General features: G+C 42.3%; 1 protein-coding gene across 2 annotated transcripts in view; it reads left to right on the top strand.

Annotated features, from left to right (window-relative positions):
* COX10 (cytochrome c oxidase assembly factor heme A:farnesyltransferase COX10) overlaps positions 1-23,363 on the top strand; it is a 110,618-nt gene that overhangs the window by 2,825 nt on the left and 84,430 nt on the right. For both annotated transcript variants that reach the window (XM_082603322.1, XM_082603323.1), the window contains exons 2-4: positions 2,830-2,963; positions 4,694-5,015; positions 16,813-16,937. In XM_082603322.1, the coding sequence (XP_082459448.1) occupies positions 2,830-2,963; positions 4,694-5,015; positions 16,813-16,937 (581 nt within the window). The remainder of the gene's footprint in view (positions 1-2,829; positions 2,964-4,693; positions 5,016-16,812; positions 16,938-23,363) is intronic.

Raw genomic sequence — 23,363 nt, 5'->3', positions numbered from 1 at the left:
CAATGGAACTCAAAACTAATTTTGAAATTAAGGCCCAGAACAAGAAAACTTGATGCCTTCTCGACATAATCTTTTTTTTTTTTTTTTTTTTTTTGCGGTACGCAGGCCCCTCACTGCTGCAGCCTCTCCCGCTGCGGAGCACAGGCTTCGGACGCGCAGGCCCAGCGGCCATGGCTCACGGGCCCAGCTGCTCCGCGGCACGCGGGATCCTCCCGGACCGGGGCATGAACCTGCGCCCCCTGCATCGGCAGGCGGACTCCCAACCACTGCGCCACCAGGGAAGCCCTCGACATACTCTTTTAATATTCAAATTGTATTATCCCAAAGAACAATGTCAAGGCAAAAAATGAAAAACACACAGCATCAAATAAATAGATAACAGACCTTTACTATCAGAGGACTGAATTCAAAGGAAATTTCAATAAGTGGCCTGATTTCAACAGTACCGTTCCTTCCTGTACCCATATACAGACAACACATATTCATGTATGTGGAAAATAAACATTTCATACTTACCTGAGGGTTGAGAATATGATTCCAGTGAAGAAGGGACTTATCTCCAGTCTGAGATAATTGCCATGTTTACTGAGGGGTGGTGATAGCTCTCCTTCCCACAGTCCAGGTGAGCGATGTGGGTGACCCAGTCATCAGACATCATCTCATTCTTATATGGAAGGCACTCTGCTAGCTGTTGTAACAGAGGTGAGGAAACTGAGGAACCCCTGAGGAACTGAAAAATATGATGCAGAAACAAATGGAAATATTTGCATTAAGAAGTGCCACAAGGGACTTCCCCGACGGTCCAGTGGTTGGGACTCCGCCTTCCAATGCAGGGGGTGTGGGTTCCATCCCTGGTCGGGGAGCTAAGATCCCACATGCCTCTTGGCCAAAGAGCCAACACATAAAACAGAGGCAATATTGTAACATATTCAATAAAGACTTTAAAAATGGTCACATCAAAAAAAATCTTAAAAAAGAAAGAAAGAAAGAAGTGCCATACAAAAAGAGTGTGAAGTGATAGAGTAGTTGAAGGAGACTTCGACATTTTACAGGCAGCGGGTGGAGGCAGGACCGTGCCAGCAAGGAAGCAGCGTCAGCAAAGATGCACGAGCTGGAATGGTGGCGCGTGCAGTGCAGAGCACGAGACAGCGAGCCATAGGTACAGGTTTGGGCAGGTGATGTGTATTCCGGGCTTCAGAAGGAAACCGTTGGCTCTATGGGACTTGGGTTGGAGAGGAAAGAGAGTTAACCGAAGTCAGGGCAAGTGGCTTGAATCCCACGCCTGTACCGTAGTCCCAAGTGTGAGATGACAACGGTCTGTATCTCTCAGCGGCAGGGAAAGAAGTGGACAGATTTGACCAGTGTTTCAGAGTTGACTGGAGTTGATGATTATTAGGTGATGAAGGAAGAGTTCAAGGTGGTCCTGGAATCTCAAGTAGGTGATGAAGGAAGAGTTCAAGGTGGTCCTGGAATCTCAAGTAGGTGATGGTTCTATCAGCAGTAGGGAACAGAGTAGAGATAAGGGTGAGAGTAACGTTCTCAGAGATGTACTAGAACCCATCCACGTGGAGATACTCAGCAGATGGAAAGAGGCGTAGTGACTCTAGAAATGGGTTGAAGATGAACAATTACCGTGGAATTACATTTGTTCAGGGACAGTATGTAGTGCTCAGAACAGCAGCGACACAACTGCCTTCACGTGGCTGACACAGCAAGAGGAGCCACCGCGGGAACCCAAGAAGTGATAAGTTGTGGGTGGCGGAGAACCAGGGGTCCTTAGGGTCATGGAAGCCATGGAAGGAGAGACTTAAAAGAAAGGGGGGTGGGTGGTGTCTGTGCTGTGGTCCTGTTGAAGGCTTGCCCAGGATGAGGCCTTACATGGAAGCATTGGATTTGTTGATGTTTGAGAGAAGGTTTAGAGAGAAATGATTAAAAGCCAAATTCGGATACAACAAAAATAGCTTCTTCCTAACTAGGTTCATAGACTCATACTTTATTGAGAGCTATTTCCTCTCCCTTTTCCTTGGCTTACCTGACATCGCCAAAATATTAATCTGAAACATATCTTCCAGTTTACTGTTATTTATTGTGAAAAATTCTGCTTCTTATTTTATACTTTGTAAAAAGTGACTCAACTGATTGTTTTATATTTTATTCTTTTTTTAACTTAAAAAATTTTAATTAATTTATTTAATTAATTTATTTTTTGCTGCATTGGGTCTTTGTTGCTGTGCGTGGGCTTTCTCCAGTTGCGGCGAGCGGGATCTACTCTTCGTTGCGGTGTGCGGGCTTCTCATTGCGGTGGCTTCTCATTGCAGAGCACAGGCTCTAGGCGCCCAGGCTTCGGGAGTTGTGGCTCATGAGCTCAGGAGTTGTGGCTCGCAGGCCCTGGAGTGCTGGCTCAGTAGTTGTAGCACATGGGCTTAGTTGCTCCGTGGCATGTGGGATCTTCCTGAACCAGGGATCGAACCCGTGTCCCCTGCATTGGCAGGTGGATTCTTAACCACTGAGCCACCAGGGAAGCCTTATATTTTATTCTTAAAAAGATCTATGGTTTGGTCATTTCAGCATTTGATATAATAAAAGCCTAATGATCCTGAGATGAAAAAGTTCCCTAGCCCTGCTGGAGAATTACACTCACTTAAACAGTGAGCAGGGCTGTTCAGTACCGTTCATTCACAGGTCTGCATCAGGTCATTTCAGAGTTCTGACCCATCACTCATGTGTTTCTTACTGTGGTGCGGGCTCTGCTTCTGGGTAGGTCCAGTCATCACTTGGTGAGAAGTATTAACGATTTTAACATTTTTTCCCCCTTCCTCTCTATTACAGGCTGGGTAGGAGGATGTTTCTGGTATCTAGAAAGGAGAGCCTTGCAGGAGTCACCTCGTAGGTTCCTGCATCTTCTCAGGAACGTCAATCAACAGTGGGTTACATTTCAGCACTTTAACTTCCTCAGGCACATGGTACGTTCAGAAGACCATCCTCACTTTGTACTCCCTGCCTTTACTTTCCCTCTATGAGGGGACTGTAAGAAGAGTTCTAAGAAGTCTCTTTGAAAAGGACTTTTATTTCATGTGGTCTGAAGTTTATCCACAACTTTAATCCCTTGTTCTGTTTATGCTTAACTGAAACCAGAATAATTCTGGTGTCTGAGTTTTAAAGTATGATCTTGAATTTATTGATTAAGTTTGGGAAAAGATTGAAAACTGCTGGCATGTTTTGACTAGGCCACAATTAGGAAAAGCTGAACTGTTATGATGCATCTTTTTAAATTCTTTAAAGTTCTGTGAATACATCAGTAATACAGAAATAATTGCTTTAACCGTGTGACCTTCCTGTTTTCTAACATCAGCAGTGTATTCAAAAGTCTTTTAAACACATGCCCTTCTGGGCAGATTCAAACAAATTGAGTTTGTGATTTGCTGGGCATTTTACAGTGGGCGTTGGTAATATAGCTCAGTCCTCTTGTAGGCTTTTGTCCAGGTCGACTTCGTGGTATCGGCAGTGTGGTAACTTACATTTGCCACTTTCTCAAATGGCAAAGGATCATAGGATGAAGAAACGACAGCTAAAAACTCATGATTTCAGTGCAAGCAGGAAAGAATAGCAAATTCATACTCTGAAGTCCTGTTTGACATTTCTCTCACCTTTTTTTTTTAACTTAAAATGCCCACTTTAACTTTTAAAATCTTAATGAAACTCATTGTTTTGATGAGAGATTTTAATTTCCAGAAATGTTCAGACTTAAAGTTGGGGATCGAGGATAATGGATGTTTAGAACAGAAACTCATATATGTTTAATGCCTTTTTTTATGTAAACAGAACTCTGAATTCATTCATGAGTTTGTAACTCCTTTCTAAGATGAGTATATGTAATTTCAGGTCTTTGTGATGTAATGAAAAATTGCTTAACTGGTTATCAGGATAGGTTGCTCCAAGTCCCAGGAGCATCTATAAGTAACTAGTTGTTGATTCTTGTCTCTGTCAGTTTATTTCCGAGCCTTGGTTTCCTCATCTGAAAACTAAAGCAAGAGATAATAATAATGATCCATCTTTTTTAACAACTTTTGAGAACATTGGATGAGATATGTATTCGATAAACTCTAAAGATATATGTTACATAAAACTGTGAAGTGCCTCAAGGATATTAGTCATAGTTATTCCTTTTTGCTAGTAAGTAATAGAGATTATCTGACTCTGAAATCCAATTCTTTCCCCACACCCACTGCTCTAAGGTCATTGAGCCCTGGGTTGTGTCCCCCACTAAGTATGTCCGCCTGCACTGTTCACCTGGAAACATGGAAAGTCAGCAGGTTGCCTTGGCTCTTGATTATAGAAAACTTTTTCTTTGTATTTGGAATATGAAACCTCCAGTTTCTGGTACTACATGGAGGGAAATTCTGGGGGAGATGAATATGAAATAAATTTATCTTTCTTTCAAGGGACTTAAAATTCCTAGGATTTTCTAAGCCGCAGAATTTGAAAAACCAGTTAATTGTATTCTCCATATTTCTTAGTAGAGTGATTCCCATGTAATACACTCTAACATGAGTTACTTCAGTGAGTATTTTTAAAGGTATAGGAAAATCTTTTAGGTATTTTACAAGTTGGACTGATGGAAGGAGCTACTGAACAACCATTTAAGAGCATTTTGGGCCTTGGTTTCCTAGTAACGTGTACCTTTTTTATTCAGTATGTCACACAACTGAACAGAAGCTTCAGCCAGCAAATAAAACCAAAGCCGGAACCAGTGGCATCTCCTTTCCTTGAAAAAGCATCTTTGGATGAGGCCAAAGCCGAAATTTACGAGATGAGACCTCTTTCACCCCCAAGCCTGTCTCTGTCCAGAAAGCCAAATGAAAAAGAATCGATAGAACTAGAACCCACCCCAGTAATTGAAGGCTCTATAGCTGTGGGAACAGAGACAAAAGAAGAAAAGCAGTGGAAAGAGATGAAGCTGCGTGTGGATGATTTGCCAGGAATTTTGGCTCGGCTGTCCAAAATCAAACTCACAGGTACTTTGTTTTTCCAGTCTAGTCAGATTCTTACTTGAGAGTGTTTTTTTTTTTTTTTTTTGGTTAAACAAAATGCTTATTTTGTTATTGCCCCAAAAGGAATGGTTTTGAAACTACAGGTCCCCTCTTAGTATTTTTCCTCTCTTCAACTTAATTGGGATTTGAAATCAAATTTTTGGAATTCTGTTTATGCAGAATAGTAAATAGTATTACCCTAAACATATTGTACTAAAAATAGTCTCTTTTATTTGCAGTTAACACAGAATATTTATCCTGCTTATTTCCTTGTCTTTTCTGTGTTCACACCTACTGCCCTGTAACGATGCAGTAAGATAATGTGTTCTGTTTCAGTTCTGGAAACAAAAAGGACTGCACTGCTGGGTTTGATGGGCAGTGAACCCACGGGCACTGGGACTCCCAGCTCACTGCTGTGCTTTGCTTCTTATAGGGACTCTGGGATTGTCCCACATGTGTGGGAATGTAGAGTGTTTGTCTGCGAAGAAAGCTAGTGACTACACTGTTGAGCAAATCTTGTCTGATTTTGTAAATAAAGTTTTATTGGAACACAGCCACAGCTGTTGGTTCTGTGCTGGTGTCATGCTACCTCAGCAGAATTGAGTCATTGCCACAGAACACTTATGTCCTGGAAAGCCTGGAATATTTCCTGTCTGGCCCTTTAGAGAAAAAGTTTGCTGACCCCAGCTATAGAGCATGGACTAGTGAGAGGCAAGGATGGTGGCAAACACATCAGTGGTGGTCAACTGCGAAATGACTTGGGGCTGAGTTAAGGAGAAAAGGGGGCGGAGAGAGAGAGAAATGTTAAGGAAGTGGAATGAACAGAACCTCAGGTAGATGTGGTGGAGTGCTGGGGGCCATAAGGTAGAAGGTTTAGGACACGGACTTGCAAGGAGTCTTGACTGCTGTTAGATGTAGCAAGCCTTCCCCGGTCCTGGGCACTGTGCTCCTTGCTGTCCTCCACCTAGCCCAGTTCTGAGAGAGAACATACAGTAGTGACCTCTGGGCTGGAGTCCCTGCCCTCACATCCTCACTCTCACTGGTTGAGTGACCTTGAGCAAGTTCCATACATCTCTTTGCCTCAGTTTACCCATCTGTAAAGTAGGGATAATAACGATACCTACTTCCTAGGTCAATACTGAGTTTTAAATGGGGTGACATCTGCAAACTGTGTAGAAGAGACCATGTTAAGACCTATACACTTGTTCCTTAAATTAAAAAAATAACTTCGTCACCTGGGTGCTCCTGCAGGCACTTGAGTTTGCTGCCCCTGCTCTAGGACAACTTGGGGCCTTCTGCTGTGGAAGACTGGATGAATGGTTGTGTTGAGACTTAAGAATGTGAACAATGAAGGGAGAACCAGGTTTGGGGGAGAACAGTTTTGGACACACAGAATTCGAGTTGCTGCTGGCATATCCAGGTGGAGAGGTCCAGCGGGCACTGGCTGTGAAGGACAGGAGCTCAGCTAGACCACTGGGCCAGAAAAGCAAGCGGTCTTCAGTGTAGGGTTGACTGTGAAGCCGTGGTGGTGAGCAGGGTTACCAGAGGTCAAGTGTAGAGTGACCAGAGCAGAAGGCCAAGGACAGGACTTTGGGGCACGTCCCCTTTTAAGGATTGGGCAGAGTGTATAATGGAGTCTTTAAGGAAATAAATGGTCAGAGGAAGGGAAAGAGGAAATGGCTTTGTCATGGAAGCCAAAAGAAAGCCAGTCCATAAAGGAAGTGATCAACACTTAAATGGTAGAGGTCTCCTAAGATGCCCGGCTATGAAGTTATTTTATTTGGCACTCAGGAAGCCAGCGTTGACAGACTGCAAAGTCAGGAACTAATTATCAATGTTTCTTCTTAGAGTCTCAAACAAGGTACTTTAAATAATTAATTTAAAATAACATCTCAAAGTTTGTTTTCATAATGCTTATTTCTTTAGGGACAGATAGGAAAGGATGATAACTGGCTTAGGATCATTTGGGGGGTGCTGGGGGCACATTTTCCTTCCCTTCATACCAGATGTGTTGGTTTTCCTTTTCTGTACCTTATACTGCTGTATATCTGAATAGGCATTCCAGATGCAGGGTTTGGTATTTAAAACATGGTGTCTGAAATCTAAAGCAATGACTAAATCCCTTCTTTAATGGTACATGTTGTGCTGTATTTTGCTTGTCGACTTACCGGTCCCCAGGTGTCAGTTTGCTAAGGAGCATACGTGGCACGTGTGTTCAAACGGGGCTTCTGCTGTCCCCTGAGATCAACTCCCAGAGGCCTGGGACCGGACCCAAAGCTCTGCATTTTGGCACGCCTGCAGATGATGTGATGCAGGTGGTCCTGGACCACCCTTCGAGAAAGTGAAGGAAGGGTTGCACAGGCAGAGGGCCAGGCCCAGCCCCAGTGGCCTGGAGGATGTGGGAGAGCTCGCCCCTTCCTTCCCGTGAGCCAGAGCAGCCCTTGCCACCACTGGCACGGGAGCAGCCACCTGGGGGCTCTGGACCACACAGGAGAGATGTGCACAGGCGAGGTACAGGGAGGGAGCAGAGAGCAGCAGCCACAGATGGAAAAGCCCTGGGCAGTAAATTTCTTCTCGGAGCATTTTATATATTCCATGCCCCAGGCTTCTGGATGAGCTAATTGAATTAAAGTCATTTCCTCTGCTTATTCCATTTAAAGAGGCAGCACCCTTTGGGTGACCCCAACCCTCTTATTTGACCTCTTACCTCCCTGTTTATTTTATTACTTGAATTCACACATGTCTTGGAGTCAGCAGGATTTTTTTTTTTAAAGAAAATCCCTGGTATCTATAAATGATTTCTTTTGGACTCTTAACATCTTGGGCAGTTCGTTTATAGCTAACGATAGCTGAGACAGAAATACCTGGGAGTCAGTGATCACTTTTAGAGAACTCGTCTTCCTTTCTTTGCCTCCTTCTGTTTATAGCTGTAATACGCTGAGAATAACTAACTGTAGACTAAGTGAAGAGCCACACAGTGACATCTTTACATTTCCTTTGTAGGATAGGAGGGTGGCAGTGGGATGATGCTTTGGCATTTATGCCAGGATCTGGGCCAAAGTTTGCAGGAGATAATGCCATTTAAGATATTTTTTTTTCTGTGAAAGGAAATAAGACTGAGTTTATAAAGAAGTAATGATATGTCTCCCTTGAGTTTCTCTTGCCAGCTGAGCTATTTACAATATGTTTTTGGAGTTTGTTGCAAGGACCACACTGGGGTGAAGAAATTTTATTTGGATTAGGATCATAAGAAGCTTTGGTGACTCAGCTGAGTTTATACTTAATATGTGTCAATAAAAAGCAGAAATTTTTTCCTGAATAATGTCTGTGCTGAAAAGCTACAACACATTTTCTGAGACCAGAACACTAAAATAGATTGTTTATTGGAACCAATAGATTAGGCTGTCCATGGAACTGATATAAACTACAGTCTGTCAGTGTATAGATTTTTTTCCCCTAGAACCTAGAATGCTGCTTTTTATTAAAAGGAAAAAAAAACCCCAAGAATCGAGGATACAATTTTATTTTAGATTGCTTGTAGTTTTTAAGTCAACGTACTGTAATCATCAGCTCTCAGATACTGCATAAAGGATTTTTCTCATTTTCATAAAAATATTAGTTGAGTAGAATTTTAATTTTTTTAATTTTAATGTATATTTTGAAATAAATACCTTAATATTTATATGCTTGTTAAATGTTAAAGCAGTATTTTTATTAGTAAGTGTTTACTTTTAGAACAAATAGAAAATATAGATAAGCAAAAATGAGACGAATGGAATCTCCTTATAAGTCTACCCTCTCAAAATGATAACCATTTTGATGATTTTGGTGTATTCTAGAATGTTTTTCTATACATGCCATTCAGATATTTTTGCTTTTTAAACAAAAGTAAGATCATAATGTAAATGCTTTCTGTACTTTTAAAAAAATTCTGATTCTGTGCATATCTTTTTGTGTCCCTGTGCTTACCCTGTTTTTGATGACCTTCTCTTTTAATAAGTAGTGTTGTCTTAAGATACAAAAGCACATGATAACATACCACCCAGTTTGACATGGTATTGTTGGATTTCTCTTGCGTTTTAAGCTTGAGGATAGAGGCTCTCAGTTTCCATTACTGGTAAAACATTCCTGTGGCCCAAAGGAGACACAGAGGCAACCAGCAAGGGAACTTTTTCTCTGAAAAGGTTTTTCCAACGTGTTTTTGAAACCACAGAGCCAGCATCCTACTTTTTCCCAAGTCTGGTTTCTTGTGCCATCCGCTCAGCACACAATGTGTCTGTGCCCAGCTTTTGCCCCAGTGCCCCTGCCTGCCAGGCATACCCGCTGTGTAGGGGCAGTGTTGGTGCGGGGCTTGCTCTTCGGGTTAAGGTCCTCAGATTCATCTCTGCCTCGGCTTGGTGAGGAGTACGTCTGGGCCAGGCCCTGCTTTCTCTCTGGTGTGACTGCCCTTCTCTCCCTCCAGCTGTGATGCAGCTGCCTCCAGACAGTCCTGCTGTTGCATGAAGTGGGTCCGTGTCGCCATGGTCCACCCTGGCCTCTGCTTCTGGCCCCTCACTCTCCACACCAGCCAGGAAGACAGGGTCCCGTCAGATAGCCTTTATTTCCCATATTTATCCATTTTCTTCCCACTTGGTATTAAGGTAGTCTAATTTTCTGCTATTCAGATAGTGAAAGTAATAAGTCAGCTCTCAGCAACTGTCTTCAATTTCATCTCATCTGCACTGTATTTAACAAACATTTCTTGAGGGTTTTAGTATCCTCTCTTTACCTAATTTATTGCTGATGTAGGTTTTTCTCCAGTTTTCATTTTTATTCCATCATTTCATTTGGTTTCTGGTAGGAGTGGGCCACGTAGATGCCTCAGGAGGGGAGGTCTGTCTGGCGCTCCCTCACCCTGCGGCCTTGTCCTTGCTGTCGCCCTGCCTCTCGCGGTCACGTCTCCCCGCTTCCCCGTTCGCAGGCCAGCTCCTCCTCAGCCTTCGGTCACACCTCTGACCTCAGTGTGAGTGGGCACTCGGCCGGGAGCCCTTCACACCCCTCACAGCGTTCCTCCGCGACTGCGCCCCTCTGACATGCTCCCACGCTCTGTGGTCATGCCTGTTGGCTTGTCTGAATCTTCACCAGCCTGTGGGCACCAGGAGGCCTGGGACCACATCCATCTTCCTGGCTTGTTGCATTGCCAGGGCCTCGCTCCTGCCCTGCCCATGATAGGTGCTCAAAAAACAGAAGCTCAATGGGAAAAAAAGAAAACTGTAATGAACTCTGTTGCCACCGTTTGTAGAATTTGGAACAGCTTAGCCTTTTAATTACAAATAATTATTTTACTGTTATATAATAGTTGAAATGTTTAGTGGTGACTGAGAAGTATTGTACTTGAACTAGATGACCTGGGGCCACTAGATTTCCTCTGTCTGCTTTGTATAGTGTCACCTTCACGTGTTGTCATTGATACGAAACTGAGAAAAATCTTCATTATTTTAATGAAAAGCGCTCAACTAACAGTGTCTTTTTGCCAAACTCATTTTTCAAAAGAAACGTTTTTACTTCTTAAAAGCTTGGTAAGCATCAGTTTTATGGAAACGTTTTTTAGTTAGTTACAAAGGTTGGTTACAAAGTATTGGTTATTAAGTATATTGAAAAGAAAAATTTCTTTATTGAAAAAGAAAACTAAAAATAGGACGACAAAGTAGAAAATCTTTGATGGTTCAAGGAAAAACTGTGATTGAAAGAACACTCTTAGGTCTCACTCGGTGTTGCATAATTGGATATAAACAGCTTTTATTTATGTGTTTATTTACACCGACCTGATAGCAATTTCATCTTCCTTTTCTGAATGCTGTTTGAGTGCAAACCCAACGCTTCCTGGGGACTGTACTTAAATGTTTCATTTTGGTAACAGTGTTGCTCAGTAAATTTGAAGTTATTTGATTTTAGGATTTTTAAGACCAGCTCTGGTCACTGAGTATGAAAAAAAGAAAGGGGAAAACTGGAAGGCCCGGCAAGTTCTTAGTTTTGCAGCTGTGTTATTAAAAATCTCCACTAAAAAGTCTTTATCTTTTAACCAGAAGTGGTTATGGTTTGTAATCAGTTACCCCCTGATTGACAGGCTTTAATGTTGCTGAGAAAAAAGTACCCTGTCTCTCATCAATTTACTTTTCATCTGAACATAACAATAAGCATAAAAATTGCCACCTTCCTCCGTACATGTGTGGGTAAGATAACCGTCAGGGCGTTCACAGAACATGGCCAAGCTGTGAAGGCTAAAAAACTCACTTAAATTAGAAATTGAACCATTTGAAGCTTATGGTGTTAACAGAAATGAAGAGAGAGGAAGAAATCATTAAGTACAACTAACTACCAAATAAAAATACATGCTCATTTGAAAATCAGAAAAAAACTTAGTTCTTGCCTCTTAATTAAGTTGTATAATTTTGAACTTTTGAGATCTGCTAACAAAAACATTCCATTGCTTGGAGCCACTGGTGAACAAAACCACATACAAATTCATTAACTGCCTGTTCTTGCACAGCTTTGTACATAAAAGAGCTTTCAAGAGATTCATCACAGGCTTGTAGGATTTGGGTTATAATATTGCATAGTATCTGCTATCAAGGATAATGAGATGTAATAGATCACAAGGATAATTTGAAATCTGTAGAGAATCTCAAACTCTCATTTAGCTAGTGGTTTCAATCTTTTGAGCAGATCTTTTATCAGAGTTGATAACTATCAAAATTGACTTATTGGAGTTTTGTTTTTCACTTAATTCTTTTGGGGCCAGGGCTGAAAAATAGCAAGGCCTTGAAAGACAGAGATGAAGCAGGATGTAGATGACCAGTGTTTTAATATAATCATTAGAGTTATTTCTAACTGAGGATCTCAGAAAAGAAAGCGCCTCCATTATGCTTATGCTCAGAGACCAACAGTTCTCAGAGTATTGAGCCTTTACCAAAAAAAAAAAAAAAAAAATCATTCCTGATAAAGCTGCTGCTCCGAGAAAACCTATTGCTTATTGGAAAAGGCGAACCCCTTCAGTGGTTCCTGGCTGCCCTGGAAAGCACACTGTGAGCTGGAGCTGGGGACCCTGGCTACATGTGCGCCCAGGACGTGCAGGGCGCATCCCCTCAGCGCGGGGCTCCCTCCTCTGGGACTTGTGGCCATCCCCCTTGAGACCCGTGCTGCAGGGGCATCGTGGGTTATGCACAGGGACGCGGTGTCCTGCGAGCCCTGCTGGCCTAGTGGTGGTTTTGTAATCAGCTGGGTGGTGCGTGTGTGTATCTTCCCTTCCTTTAGTGGAATTTTCTTCTGAAAATGAGTCTTTGGAGTACTTGCTACAGTACATCCCATAAAGCAGAGAGCCAGATATTATGCCTAAAGCGTATGACTCTGGGTTAGACGGTAGATTGAGTTCACTGCCGCTGGTTGACGCCTGGATCTCCGTGTATAAAATCAGACGTAATACCCACCAATGCTTGCCTTGCTGTTCATTTTAGGGCAAGCTTCTGCAAAGTTTGTTAGTCGTGTACTTTATCAGTAAAAAAGTTTTAAGTGCACGTGTGTATATTTATAAAATATTTATGCTATTGTATATAAATATGTCATATATAACAAAAATGTAGTTACTTGTAAGTAAAATTCATGTATTCTTACACCAATGTATTATATTCATTTTAAGATATACAAAGTGTGTGTTTTAAAAGAGAGAGTTGAGAAGTCAAATATAAGTGAAAGTTCTCATGTTTGCTTCCCATAACCCTGAGGTATCCACACACTGCTTTGAAGTGCAGTGTTTCCGGGACTTAAAATAAATGTAAAGGCACTTTGGCATTGCAAAGTGCTTCACAGTTGTTAAGTCTTGTTTTTATCACTATCATGGTTAGTCCACATTTCTTAAGGACTGCACTCCAGGCACTCCCCTGGACGTTCTAAGACAGAGACGCGTGGAGCTTCTGTGAAGTGTTTTGCTGTTTCTCAGAGTTCCTTAAGACACCGCTTTGAAATATTAAGTCTAAGCATAGGGGCTGGAAAAATACATCATCTTGAAGCACATTTTAATAATTACCAAGAGCACTGCTTATTAAGCCCTTATTACTTGCCAGGCACTGTGCTGAGTGCTTTTGTTATTCTAGAAACTAGTGTTTCTCTAAAAGGTGTCACTCAGTGTGGACAGGAGCATGGAGGCGCCGCGTGGCTGGTCCCGTGCACAGTACGCCTGGAGAGACAGAGGCTGTGGGTAGTGGCATTTGCATGACTGAAGGTTGTACTAACAGAGGTTAACTCGGTGCTGCTCCAGAGACAAGGGTTCTATCCAGAGGGAGGTGTTTCGAGGGAGTCATCCTGATTGGTCTGGGAGAGAGAGAGAGAGATCCGTCCCACAGCTGGAGCCCTTCTGTGCAGGGTTGTCCGGGGAGAAACCGCTTCCTGTCGCCAGATCCAGGGATAGTGTCCATTCCTCCATCAGGACAGAGATGAGACTAGTTGACCCTAAGTTCCCTCTGACCTTTTAGGGCTTTATTATTCTTGGAGTCACTGAATTGCGTTTCTCTCCTTTGCTGTACCCATTTGGCTTATTCCATATTGAAGGCCCGAGTCACTGCCTTAAGATCCCTCACTCCACCTGTGTTTGCACCATTGCCACCCTTGCCAGGTCCTCTCCCTGCCCACCCAGTTCCCTGCAGTGGCCTTTCCATGGTTCCTGAGCGAGCTTTCCTCCACTCTGGTCAGTCCTCTGTGTTCTGAAGTCTAGTCTTCCTTAAATGCCACCCTTGTTGCAGTGTCACACGTTTTCTCTTACTGCAAACCATGTTACCACAAACTTTGCAGGTTAAAACAGCACGAGGTTCTTACTTCGTAGTTCCTAAAGGTCGGAAGTCCAAGTGTGGCCTGGCCGGATCCTCCACTCAGGGCCCCCCTGGGCTGAAATCACTGTGGGCCGGGGCTGTGCTTCTCCCCTGGGGCTCGGGGGCCACTGGCAGAACTCATACCTTTGCATCTCTGCATCTGAGGTCCCTGGACCACTCTGCTCCTAGCGGCCGCCTGGGCTTCTTTGCCATGTGGTCCTCAGGTAGCTCACACGGGGAGGCTTGCTTTCTTCTGGGCCAGCCAGGGTGTGCCTGCTTGTGACCGTTTGAAAATATAACAACCTGTTTTTTTAATTATAGAGAGCTTCTCCCTGGAGGAGGCAGGCAGACCAGAGACCGCATCTGGTCACTCCTTGTCAACGACGGCATCTGGGAGGACGTGGCCCTGACCAGTCTTAGGTCCAGCCTGATGGTTCCAAAAAGAGTCTTGGGTAGAGCTGCAGCTTTGCTAGGTGTCAGGGCTGCCTTTGTCACCACGCATCTCCCTAGGTGACTGCTGAGTCTCTGCATGGCGGTGATTGTGACTGGGCTGGACCTCCACCCACGAGCCAGGGGCAGGTGGGAGTGGGTGCGTCGGGGTAGGGGTATCCCTCTTCCTTGGACCTCCAGAGTCATCCCTGGGCCTGCAGGACAGCGCTTCTGGGCTTCTGTTGGATGGGTCATACTTCATTGGCAACATTGATTTTATGTTTATTTGTGAAGGGACAATATGAGATTACCAAATAAAATATAATTTCAAGTGCCGTGAATGAAAGAATATATTACATTCACTGTTAATGAGATCCTGGTGCTGCAAAATGATTCCATGTAATGAATCCCAGGAAATCAATGAGCAGTTTAATTACCATTGTGGCAGTGCTGTGTGAGAGTATTGCTTTGGTCAGTTTTACAATTTATCAATTTTCTTTTCCTTTCTCTTTCTTTAAATTAATTGCTTTGATGAAGTAAGTATAAATACATTCTTTGTTAGCTTTTGATCTTTTTTTTAGAAATGTGTTACAAAATTCAGATTTCTTCCTTTGTAGTAATACTGGCCCCTGTATTATAAAAAAATAATACACATTCTTTATGTGTATTACCGTTTACAATTTGTATATTTTTAAATGAGGCAGTATTTCCATTTTGTAAATTTAATCATTTCTAAGTCTTACTAAAACATTGTCCTTTTCTCTCTGTCATTGTTTTGTAAACTGCTTTCTATCTCTTCTCAACTTACCACTTGACCCATCAGTCAAAAATTTGATGTGCTTTCTGTGTTTATTGTCCATTACCCAGTCATGCTCTGGGGGCAGGTAAAAAGAAAAACACTGCTTTTGTGTGTCTACATACCCTTTTCAATTTTAAACAAAGTGAATTTTCTTTTTACAGTATTTTTAGCTTGACAGTTCAGTGACTGTGTTGCTATCTTTTCCACTATGGTGGTAATTGATTTTTAAAACTTATTTATAAATCACAATACAAAATATTGACCTGGATATTTAGAGACATCTAAAGTTGTTTTTTATTTTGGTGACTCTAGATTTTACTAATTATATATTGAGAAAGTTATCATGGATTTTCTACACTCTTTTAACTACCATAGATATTTATAAGTAGTCTACTTTATTTATTTATTTTTGGCTGTGTTGGGTCTTCATTGCTGCATGCAGGCTTTCTCTAGTTGTGGCGAGCGGCGGCTACTCTTTGTTGCAGTGCACAGGCTTCTCATTGCAGTGGCTTCTCTTGTTGAGGAGCACGGGCTCTAGGCACACGAGCTCAGTAGTTGTGGCTCACGGGCTCTAGAGCACAGGCTCAGTAGTTGTGGCGCATGGGTTTAGCTGCTCCGTGGCATGTGGGATCTTCCCAGACCAGGATTCGAACCCATGTCCCCTGCATTGGCAGGTGGATCCTTAACCACTGAGCCACCAGGGAAGCCCAGTAGTCTACTTTTGGTCTAAGATTCAAGGTCTCAAAACAGAGTCAAGAATTATTTCAACTGATTTACTCTATGGAGAGAAGCAATTTACTGAGTTCCGCTTTGAGAGGGAGAACCCTGCTGGCTGTTTTCCTTCGAATTCCCACATTGACACCATGGACCCTTTGTTCTTCGGGTACCGCTGGGAAGGAGCCTGGGTGTTGAGGACTCTTCTCCCAGTCCTGGCTGTCACCACACAAGGGGCGACACGTGAGGAGCCACTGAACCCATGTTCAGGGCTGCTGAGTTGTGCAAAACAAGATGACTGATCCAGGAACACGGCCTGTTGTGACGCTTAGCGGTTGATGTTGTGATGTCTGGAAAGAGTGACAAGCCTCCGCAAAGGAGGGTGCTGCTTGAGTTTTGCGCATCTCTTGCTAGGTAGGTATGGCTAGGGCTCCTGCCTCCACGGGCTTATATTCCATGGAGGCGCTGGAGTGTGACAAGTACCGGGAAGGAAATTGAAGGGTGATGTACCTGGGGGGGGCCTCCCGCACCTGAGACGGTCAGGGAAGTTCTCCCTAAGACCTGATATTTAAGACAAGATCTGAAGGACGAGAAGGATCCAGTCATGGGAAGAGGCAGAGGGAACAAAAAGTACAAGGACCTGGAGGCAAAAAAGAGCCTGACCTGCTCAGAACAACGCCTAATGTCCAGCACGGTACTGGTCGTGGGTTAGGTGTGCAGTAAATGTTTGTTGAATGAATAAGTGAATGACTGGATCTGAAATGCCTATCTTATTTTTCACTCTTGAGTGTAATGGAGTTAAAGGAAAATTGGCATTTTTCTATAGTGAACACATATAGTTTTTATAATCAGAAAAATGTTTTGTAAAACTTTTTTTTAATGAAAGATCAGCCTACAGGTCATGTTGTTATAGTGGATTGTTTCACATGGAGGGGGCTTGCTTGGCCATTACCGTCTGGCCCTGCATGGTGACGAGCTCTGCTCTGTTTCTGTGTTGCAGCCCTCGTGGTCAGCACCACCTCAGCCGGATTTGCCTTGGCCCCAGCACCTTTTGACTGGCCCTGCTTCCTGCTGACTTTTATCGGAACTGGCCTGGCTTCCTGCGCTGCCAACTCCATCAATCAGGTCAGTGTGTCACCTTTCAGCTGGATCACGATTTTGTTACTTCTTAGATGATGATATTGTCACATTAAAAAAAAAAAACCTTCCAAAATTGCACCTGTAGCTGGGAAAGTCCTGGGAACCTGTGTCCTACAAGGTCTGGGGCACAGAATCAATTTGTCTTTTCTTTTGAGGTGAAAGGTTTTCAAATATTTTCAGGAGAGAGAGTGTTAAAGTATCTGCCTCAAATGACCAGGATTCAGGGTTAGGAAGTATTTTAGGGCCGTCAGACTTTCTCCTCTTACCCACTTCGGGTACATTCCCCTGAGCTTACATTATTATGTGCTGTTCTTTCTTTGGTTTGACTTGTTTGCGTTTTAAACCACCACTATGCAAAATAGTGTATTTTAAACAAGCATATCCAGCTTAAAAAAAAAAAATCAAAAATTCAGTATTCAGTAAACTTGGTATGTGGAATCAGAATATATCAAAAAATTAATTAGCACATTATTTTTAATGCATCTTCCCCTCCCTATTATGTATTATTTTAAACATCAAAGTGATTCTCTAAAATAGCTTTTTCCCCCAACCTGATCATTGTGGGGTGCCCCAGCCTTGTGGCTTTCTCATAAGATGCTGTGGTGGAAAAGTCTTGGCTAAAACGTAAAGAAAGTCATTTTCATCACCAGAACACCCAAGAGGAGTTGGCACGGTTTTAAAACTGGAATTCAAGTTACCAGCAGGAAAACAGCTTGGCTGAGTGGATGCGTGAGTTGGTAGTCTGTAAACCATGAGCGTTTTCATTCGGTAATGCCTAACATCATTGTGTTTTTTACAATGTGTTACCAGCTTTTTGGAGAAGGATCAATCTATTTCAAATAAAGTTAATTTTCTGTTACAATTTTAAACATCAAAACAGTCTTACAGTGAGGTTCAAACAGCCCTGCTCCTTTATCCCTCCTGTAAACCATGACGCCATCTCTTCCAAGTTGCTCCTACCCTTTGCTGCCCTCCCATATTCCCTGGCTAAGAGAATGATCATGGTTTCACAATGAACATGTTTTTAATGAAAATTGGAATAAAAAGCAGTACAAGCAAAATGGATTTATATGGCTATTTTGGGGTCTAGGTTTCAAAATATTTTTTAAATTATTACTTTTATGTAATTATAAATCTGGGTCATAAGATTAAGCCAGGAAAACATTCTAGTTTTCAGGCTCCTTTTAAAAATTGAAGAACTGCATTTATCCTTGGGATATTAACTGCTGTCTTCTGTTTCAATTACACGGATTTTAAATAGAGGCTTCAGACAAAAGTGTGGAGACTCAGAAAACAACAAGGAATGAATAAGCATCAAATGGTTCAGAAATGCCCCAATATTATAAAAGATAATACAGAATGGCCTTGAGTTGGAGCTGCCTGCCTCCACTCCCACCACCACCAGAAAGAAAAAGGTGGTTCAAGAATTCATCACAGGGAAAAACCTTTCAGTTGTAGCAAAGAAATATCTGGAGGAAATAAATGATTTACGTTTAGGCAGAAATTTGTGGAAGCTGAACATAAACCAAGGTTTTAGAAATTTTAGAAGTTTAAATGAGCTTAGATGGCTATGTTCGCAGTCTGTAGGAAGTACGTTTGCTGCAGGGGGTGAGTTGGGTTCTGTCGGTTTTAAACTGGTGGGGTTCTTTCTGTGCTGACAAGCGGCAGTGCCTGTCACTTCCGTTCGTTGCCTCCGTAGGCTGGTTTCCTCGCCCGGCCCACCTCTCACGCACACAGCCGTCCTGCTCTTCTTCTGGAACTTTCTCACACCCCTGCAGCAGCGCTGGGCGTGGCGTCCGCCCTTCATCAGTGCTGTTGGACGCATGAATAATTTCTTCATCTTACTGTATTCATCACATTGTTTCCTTCCACTTGCCTTGGACTGTGATTTCATTGGGAAGCCTTGTAATACTTAAAAAATCTCAATGATTTCCACTGCTGTCGAATTTCATGGTTATTATGGTATCAATTAGCTTCTTAAATTACAGTATTTTCTAAATAACGTTGGAAATATTTTAGTTCTAGTGTTGTTAAGCAGTCTCATAAAATTAAAATAAGGGAATGTGAGGCGATTTTCATTAGTGCTTTTCTTTAGTGTAAGCAGAACGAAGAGCACAAGGCCACAAGAATTTGCCTGAGTTTTTGAGCAGCAGATAAAGAAAGAAATAGTCCTTGGCAAAAAGGAAGCGCTTCCTGCTTTTTTTTATCCGCGCCCCTCAGCATGTAGGATCTTAGTTTCCCGACCAGACATCGAACCTACACCCTCTGCATTGGAAGCACGGAGTCTTAACCACTGGGCTGCCAGGGAAGTCCCTTCCTGCCTTTTTAAGGGAGCTGGTGTTTAACTGAAAGAATGCAGATGTGTGGTTGGTGTGCACGAACGTTCTCCAGCTTCTGATAGAGCTCTATAGGGAGAAAATGTCCTTCCGTCATGTTTATAATAGGATTCAAGTAACATTTCACATTTTTAAAATACTTCTCTTAGCTGTTATTCATTTAGTTCTGAGGATTTCTTCTTCGTACCCTGCTTCTGTGATCTCTCTTTGTGAAAGTAGGAAAAATAAAGCATTGGAAAACAGTTATTACATTTCTTTTAAGGAGAGAAAATGAGGTTTAGCTTCTGATTTATGAAGTCCTGACTAATGCAGAAAGAGATTCATGTATATGTAAGAAACCACTAACATGACAATATAAAAAGGAATTACACCCATGTTTTGTAAACCATATGCATACTTCATTTAAAGCCATAGGGCAGCTTGAAAGTGGGAATGCCTTCCAAGGATGAAAGCAATCCATAAAATTCAGCGACTGGAAGATAAAATGTTATAGATGGCTTTGACTGATCGAATCTTGTAAAACAGAGAGACCAAAAGGAAGAAGCTGAATAAATTCAATTAGAATGAATTAACAAGTTGAAAGATAAGAATTATCAGAAAATTATCATCACAACTCTTGGCTATTTGACATAACAGATATTGTTGTAATAAGCTGTATTGGGGATTATTTTACTTATGTTACACATACATGAATTTTTTTAATAAAGGTCAAGAGTGTATGTCAGTAAGTGCATTTCTACAGGATGAATTTGAACAGTGATTCCATTTTATGGTTGTGCCACAACTTTCCCAGCCAGTCCTCTACGGTTGCAACTTTTTGCTTCTACGAGTAATGCCACACACACCTCTGTTTTTAAAGGACAAAATACTGGAAGTGAAATTGCTGAGAGAAAGGCTACCAGCCAAAGCATATATGAAAATGATTTAATGTTGGAATGTATGATCTTAGCAGAATAATTAATTTCTAATATTCATACAATGCTTTAGAGTTTACAAAGCGTATTTACATAACTTATTATTTAAGCCGTACAACCCTGTGGGGTAGGTGGCATTATTTCCATTTCTATTTGTAAAACGTTTTGTTTTGCAGTTGAATTATTCTTTTTAAAAGCAACATTTAAAAATTATGAAAATAAAGTGTTTATTGCACATCAGTGAGAAACTGTAAGTAAGTAAAAATAACAGTAACATTTTTTATTTTATGTCCCCTTGTGCCCAGGCACTGTTTTGTGTGTGAGAGTCACAGCAGAGAAAAAGCAAAAATCCCTGCCCTTGTATCTTGTATCCCAGCACCCAAATAGATCCACTGCTCTCGTAGCTTGTATCCCAGCACCCAAATAGATCCACCGCTACCATTTATGTTATTTGTTATTTATGTTATTACTGTACAGACTTTTTTCATGCACATACCTTCATATTAATTTAATTTAATTAATTAATTTAATTCAAATTAATTTCTCACAGAAATGATATGTATATAATATGTATATTTTCTATATATTTTTTCTTTTAAGTAGTATGTCATGAATGTCTTTCCATGTCGATATTTGCTATATAGCATGATTTTTTTTTTTTTTTTTCTTTTTGCGGTATGCGGGCCTCTCACTGTTGTGGCCTCTCCCGTTGCGGAGCACAGGCTCCGGATGCGCAGGCCCAGCGGCCATGGCTCACGGGCCCAGCCGCTCCGCGGCATATGGGATCCTCCCAGACCGGGGCATGAACCCGTATCCCCTGCATCGGCAGGCGGACTCTCAACCACTGCGCCACCAGGGAGGCCCTATAGCATGATTTTAAGAGTCCTATATAGATATACCATGATTTGTTTAATCGGTTTCTCCTTATTTGACATTTTAGGGATTTTCAATTTTTGCCCAAATTAATGCTGAGCTGAAATTCTTGTAGCTGAATCTTTGAACATGTCCACAACTATTTCTTTAGGTAGATTCCTGGAATTGTGCCACTGTATTAAAAGATATGTAGTTTTCAAAATAAAAAGTTAAAATTAAAAAAGATATTTATTTTAAGTACAACTTAATTTCTTCCCTGAAGGTCGTTTTTTGTTTGTTTGCTTCACATCAGCTTATGCTTCCATTTGGCAGTGTGTGACAGCTCATCACTGACGCTGCGTATTAGAAAAGCTATGCTGGGTTTATAGGTGACCTTAGATGTGTCCTTTTAATTCAAAGTGTTTTGATTCCTCAGGAGGTAGAGTGGTTTTTTATTTGGGGAGACTGTTTAAATGCTTATTTGCCATTTCTGTTTGCCCATTTTGCTGTCCGATGCTTGCCTTTGTTTAAGAAGTCTCGAAGTATGTAGATTGGATTAACTTTTTCTCACGTAAGGTCGGAATATTTTCTGCAGTTTTTTTTTTTTTTTTTTTTGCAGTATGCGGGCCTCTCACTGCCGTGGCCCCTCCCATTGCGGAGCACAGGCTCCGGACGCGCAGGCCCAGCGGCCATGGCTCACGGGCCCAGCTGCTCCGCGGCATGTGGGATCTTCCCGGACCGGGGCACGAACCTGTGTCCCCTGCATCGGCAGGCGGACTCTCAACCACTGCGCCACCAGGGAAGCCCTTTCTGCAGTTTTTTGGGGGTTTTTTTGAAGTGCAGATGTTTCATATGTTTATACAGTCCGATCTTTTAATTTTTAATACAGGGTTTCTTAGTCTTGGCACTCTTGACTGTTTGGGCTGGAAAACTTTGTCCTGTGCATCCTGGGGTGTTTCCCATGGTCCCTGGTCTTTGCCCACTGGATGCTGTTAGCACCAGCCCCCTAGTTGTGACACCTGAAAATGTCTTCAGACGTTGCCAAATGTTGCTTGGGGACCACAGTCCCTTGGTTGAGAACCACGGCTTTGATGATTTCTACTTTTGGTTTCACTCTAGATCCTGGCTACATCTCCTGCCTCGGGCAGTCTCTGGCTCACCTTTCTTCTTACGTAACTGCCCACTGATGGCTGGGGTGACCACGTGGCCTGGTTTATGCTGGTGTTTCTCGTGTAGTTACTAACAACGCCCCTTTTAACTCAGTTTAGACAAGAAATCCTATGTCTCTCTCTTCATAGCCCACCTACGCCTTCCATCTTTCACTATAAATGTGGTGTGGTAAAAGCATCTTTGTATCAAATGATTTGGGCTTGGGTTCTGGCTTTTCTACTCCCAAGTGCCCAGGTCACCTGGCTCGCCTCACCTTCACCCTCTCTGTAGTTACGTGTTGGATCTACTGTCAGGCTAATTGTGGTGCTGTGTGTGTGCCTGCAAATAAGACCAAGAATATTTTCCTCCGTAATTACTCTGCTGTCGGTAGGTTGTTCAAGAAGTTTGGTGACTTGTTTTGTGTTGGATCTCTCTAGTTTTTGTAATATCCCTGGCATACTGGATACTACAGTTGCCATTTACTTTCAGGGTAACTGGCTCTATTGATGGGCAGCCTGATGATTCGAAATGTCTTCCTCCTATTGAGCCAAAGTCGGCCTCCTTATCCCTCCAAACTATGGGTCATTGTTCTCCTGTCTGTTACAGTTCAGTGTCCCTTCTTCCTTGTGACCGTGCTCTCAGTCTGTCACTTCCTAACTGTGGTTAATAGGCTCTTGTGGTGTTGCAGTGAAATTATTCATCTGTAGCTCATCCCTAGGGAACGCTGAACTCCTTGAGACCAGTGATTATGATTTACTGATCTTGTCTAACCATCACCTCTTCCCACAGCATATAGCTGGCCAGGAGAGTGAAATTCCAAAGGAAGTCATATTGGGAAAAAAAGGAATATTTATGGGGGAAGCGAGGGAAAGTAGTAAGAAATTTACATAATAACAGTAGTCGCAGCTGACACTTACTTCACACTTAACCAGATGCCAAGTAAGGTTCTAAGCATTTTGCAAGTATTAGCTTGTTTGTTGAAATCTAGGTTCATGGGATTTCAAAAAATGGCTCCTTTGAAAGATGAAATAAATGATGAATGAATTCATAACCTAGACTTAGCTCTAAGAAGAACTATTGATGTTCTCAGAGACTTTATTTTGGAGAAAATTACAAGAAAGGCACAAAACGTAAGTAGAGTTTCAGATCTGAGAGGTAGG

Source organism: Mesoplodon mirus, assembly GCF_964341445.2.
Source record: "Mesoplodon mirus genome assembly, chromosome: 18".
Lineage (NCBI taxonomy): Eukaryota > Metazoa > Chordata > Mammalia > Artiodactyla > Ziphiidae > Mesoplodon > Mesoplodon mirus.
Note: the sequence above shows the minus strand (reverse complement) of the source record. Positions and strands in the feature narration are given on the sequence as shown.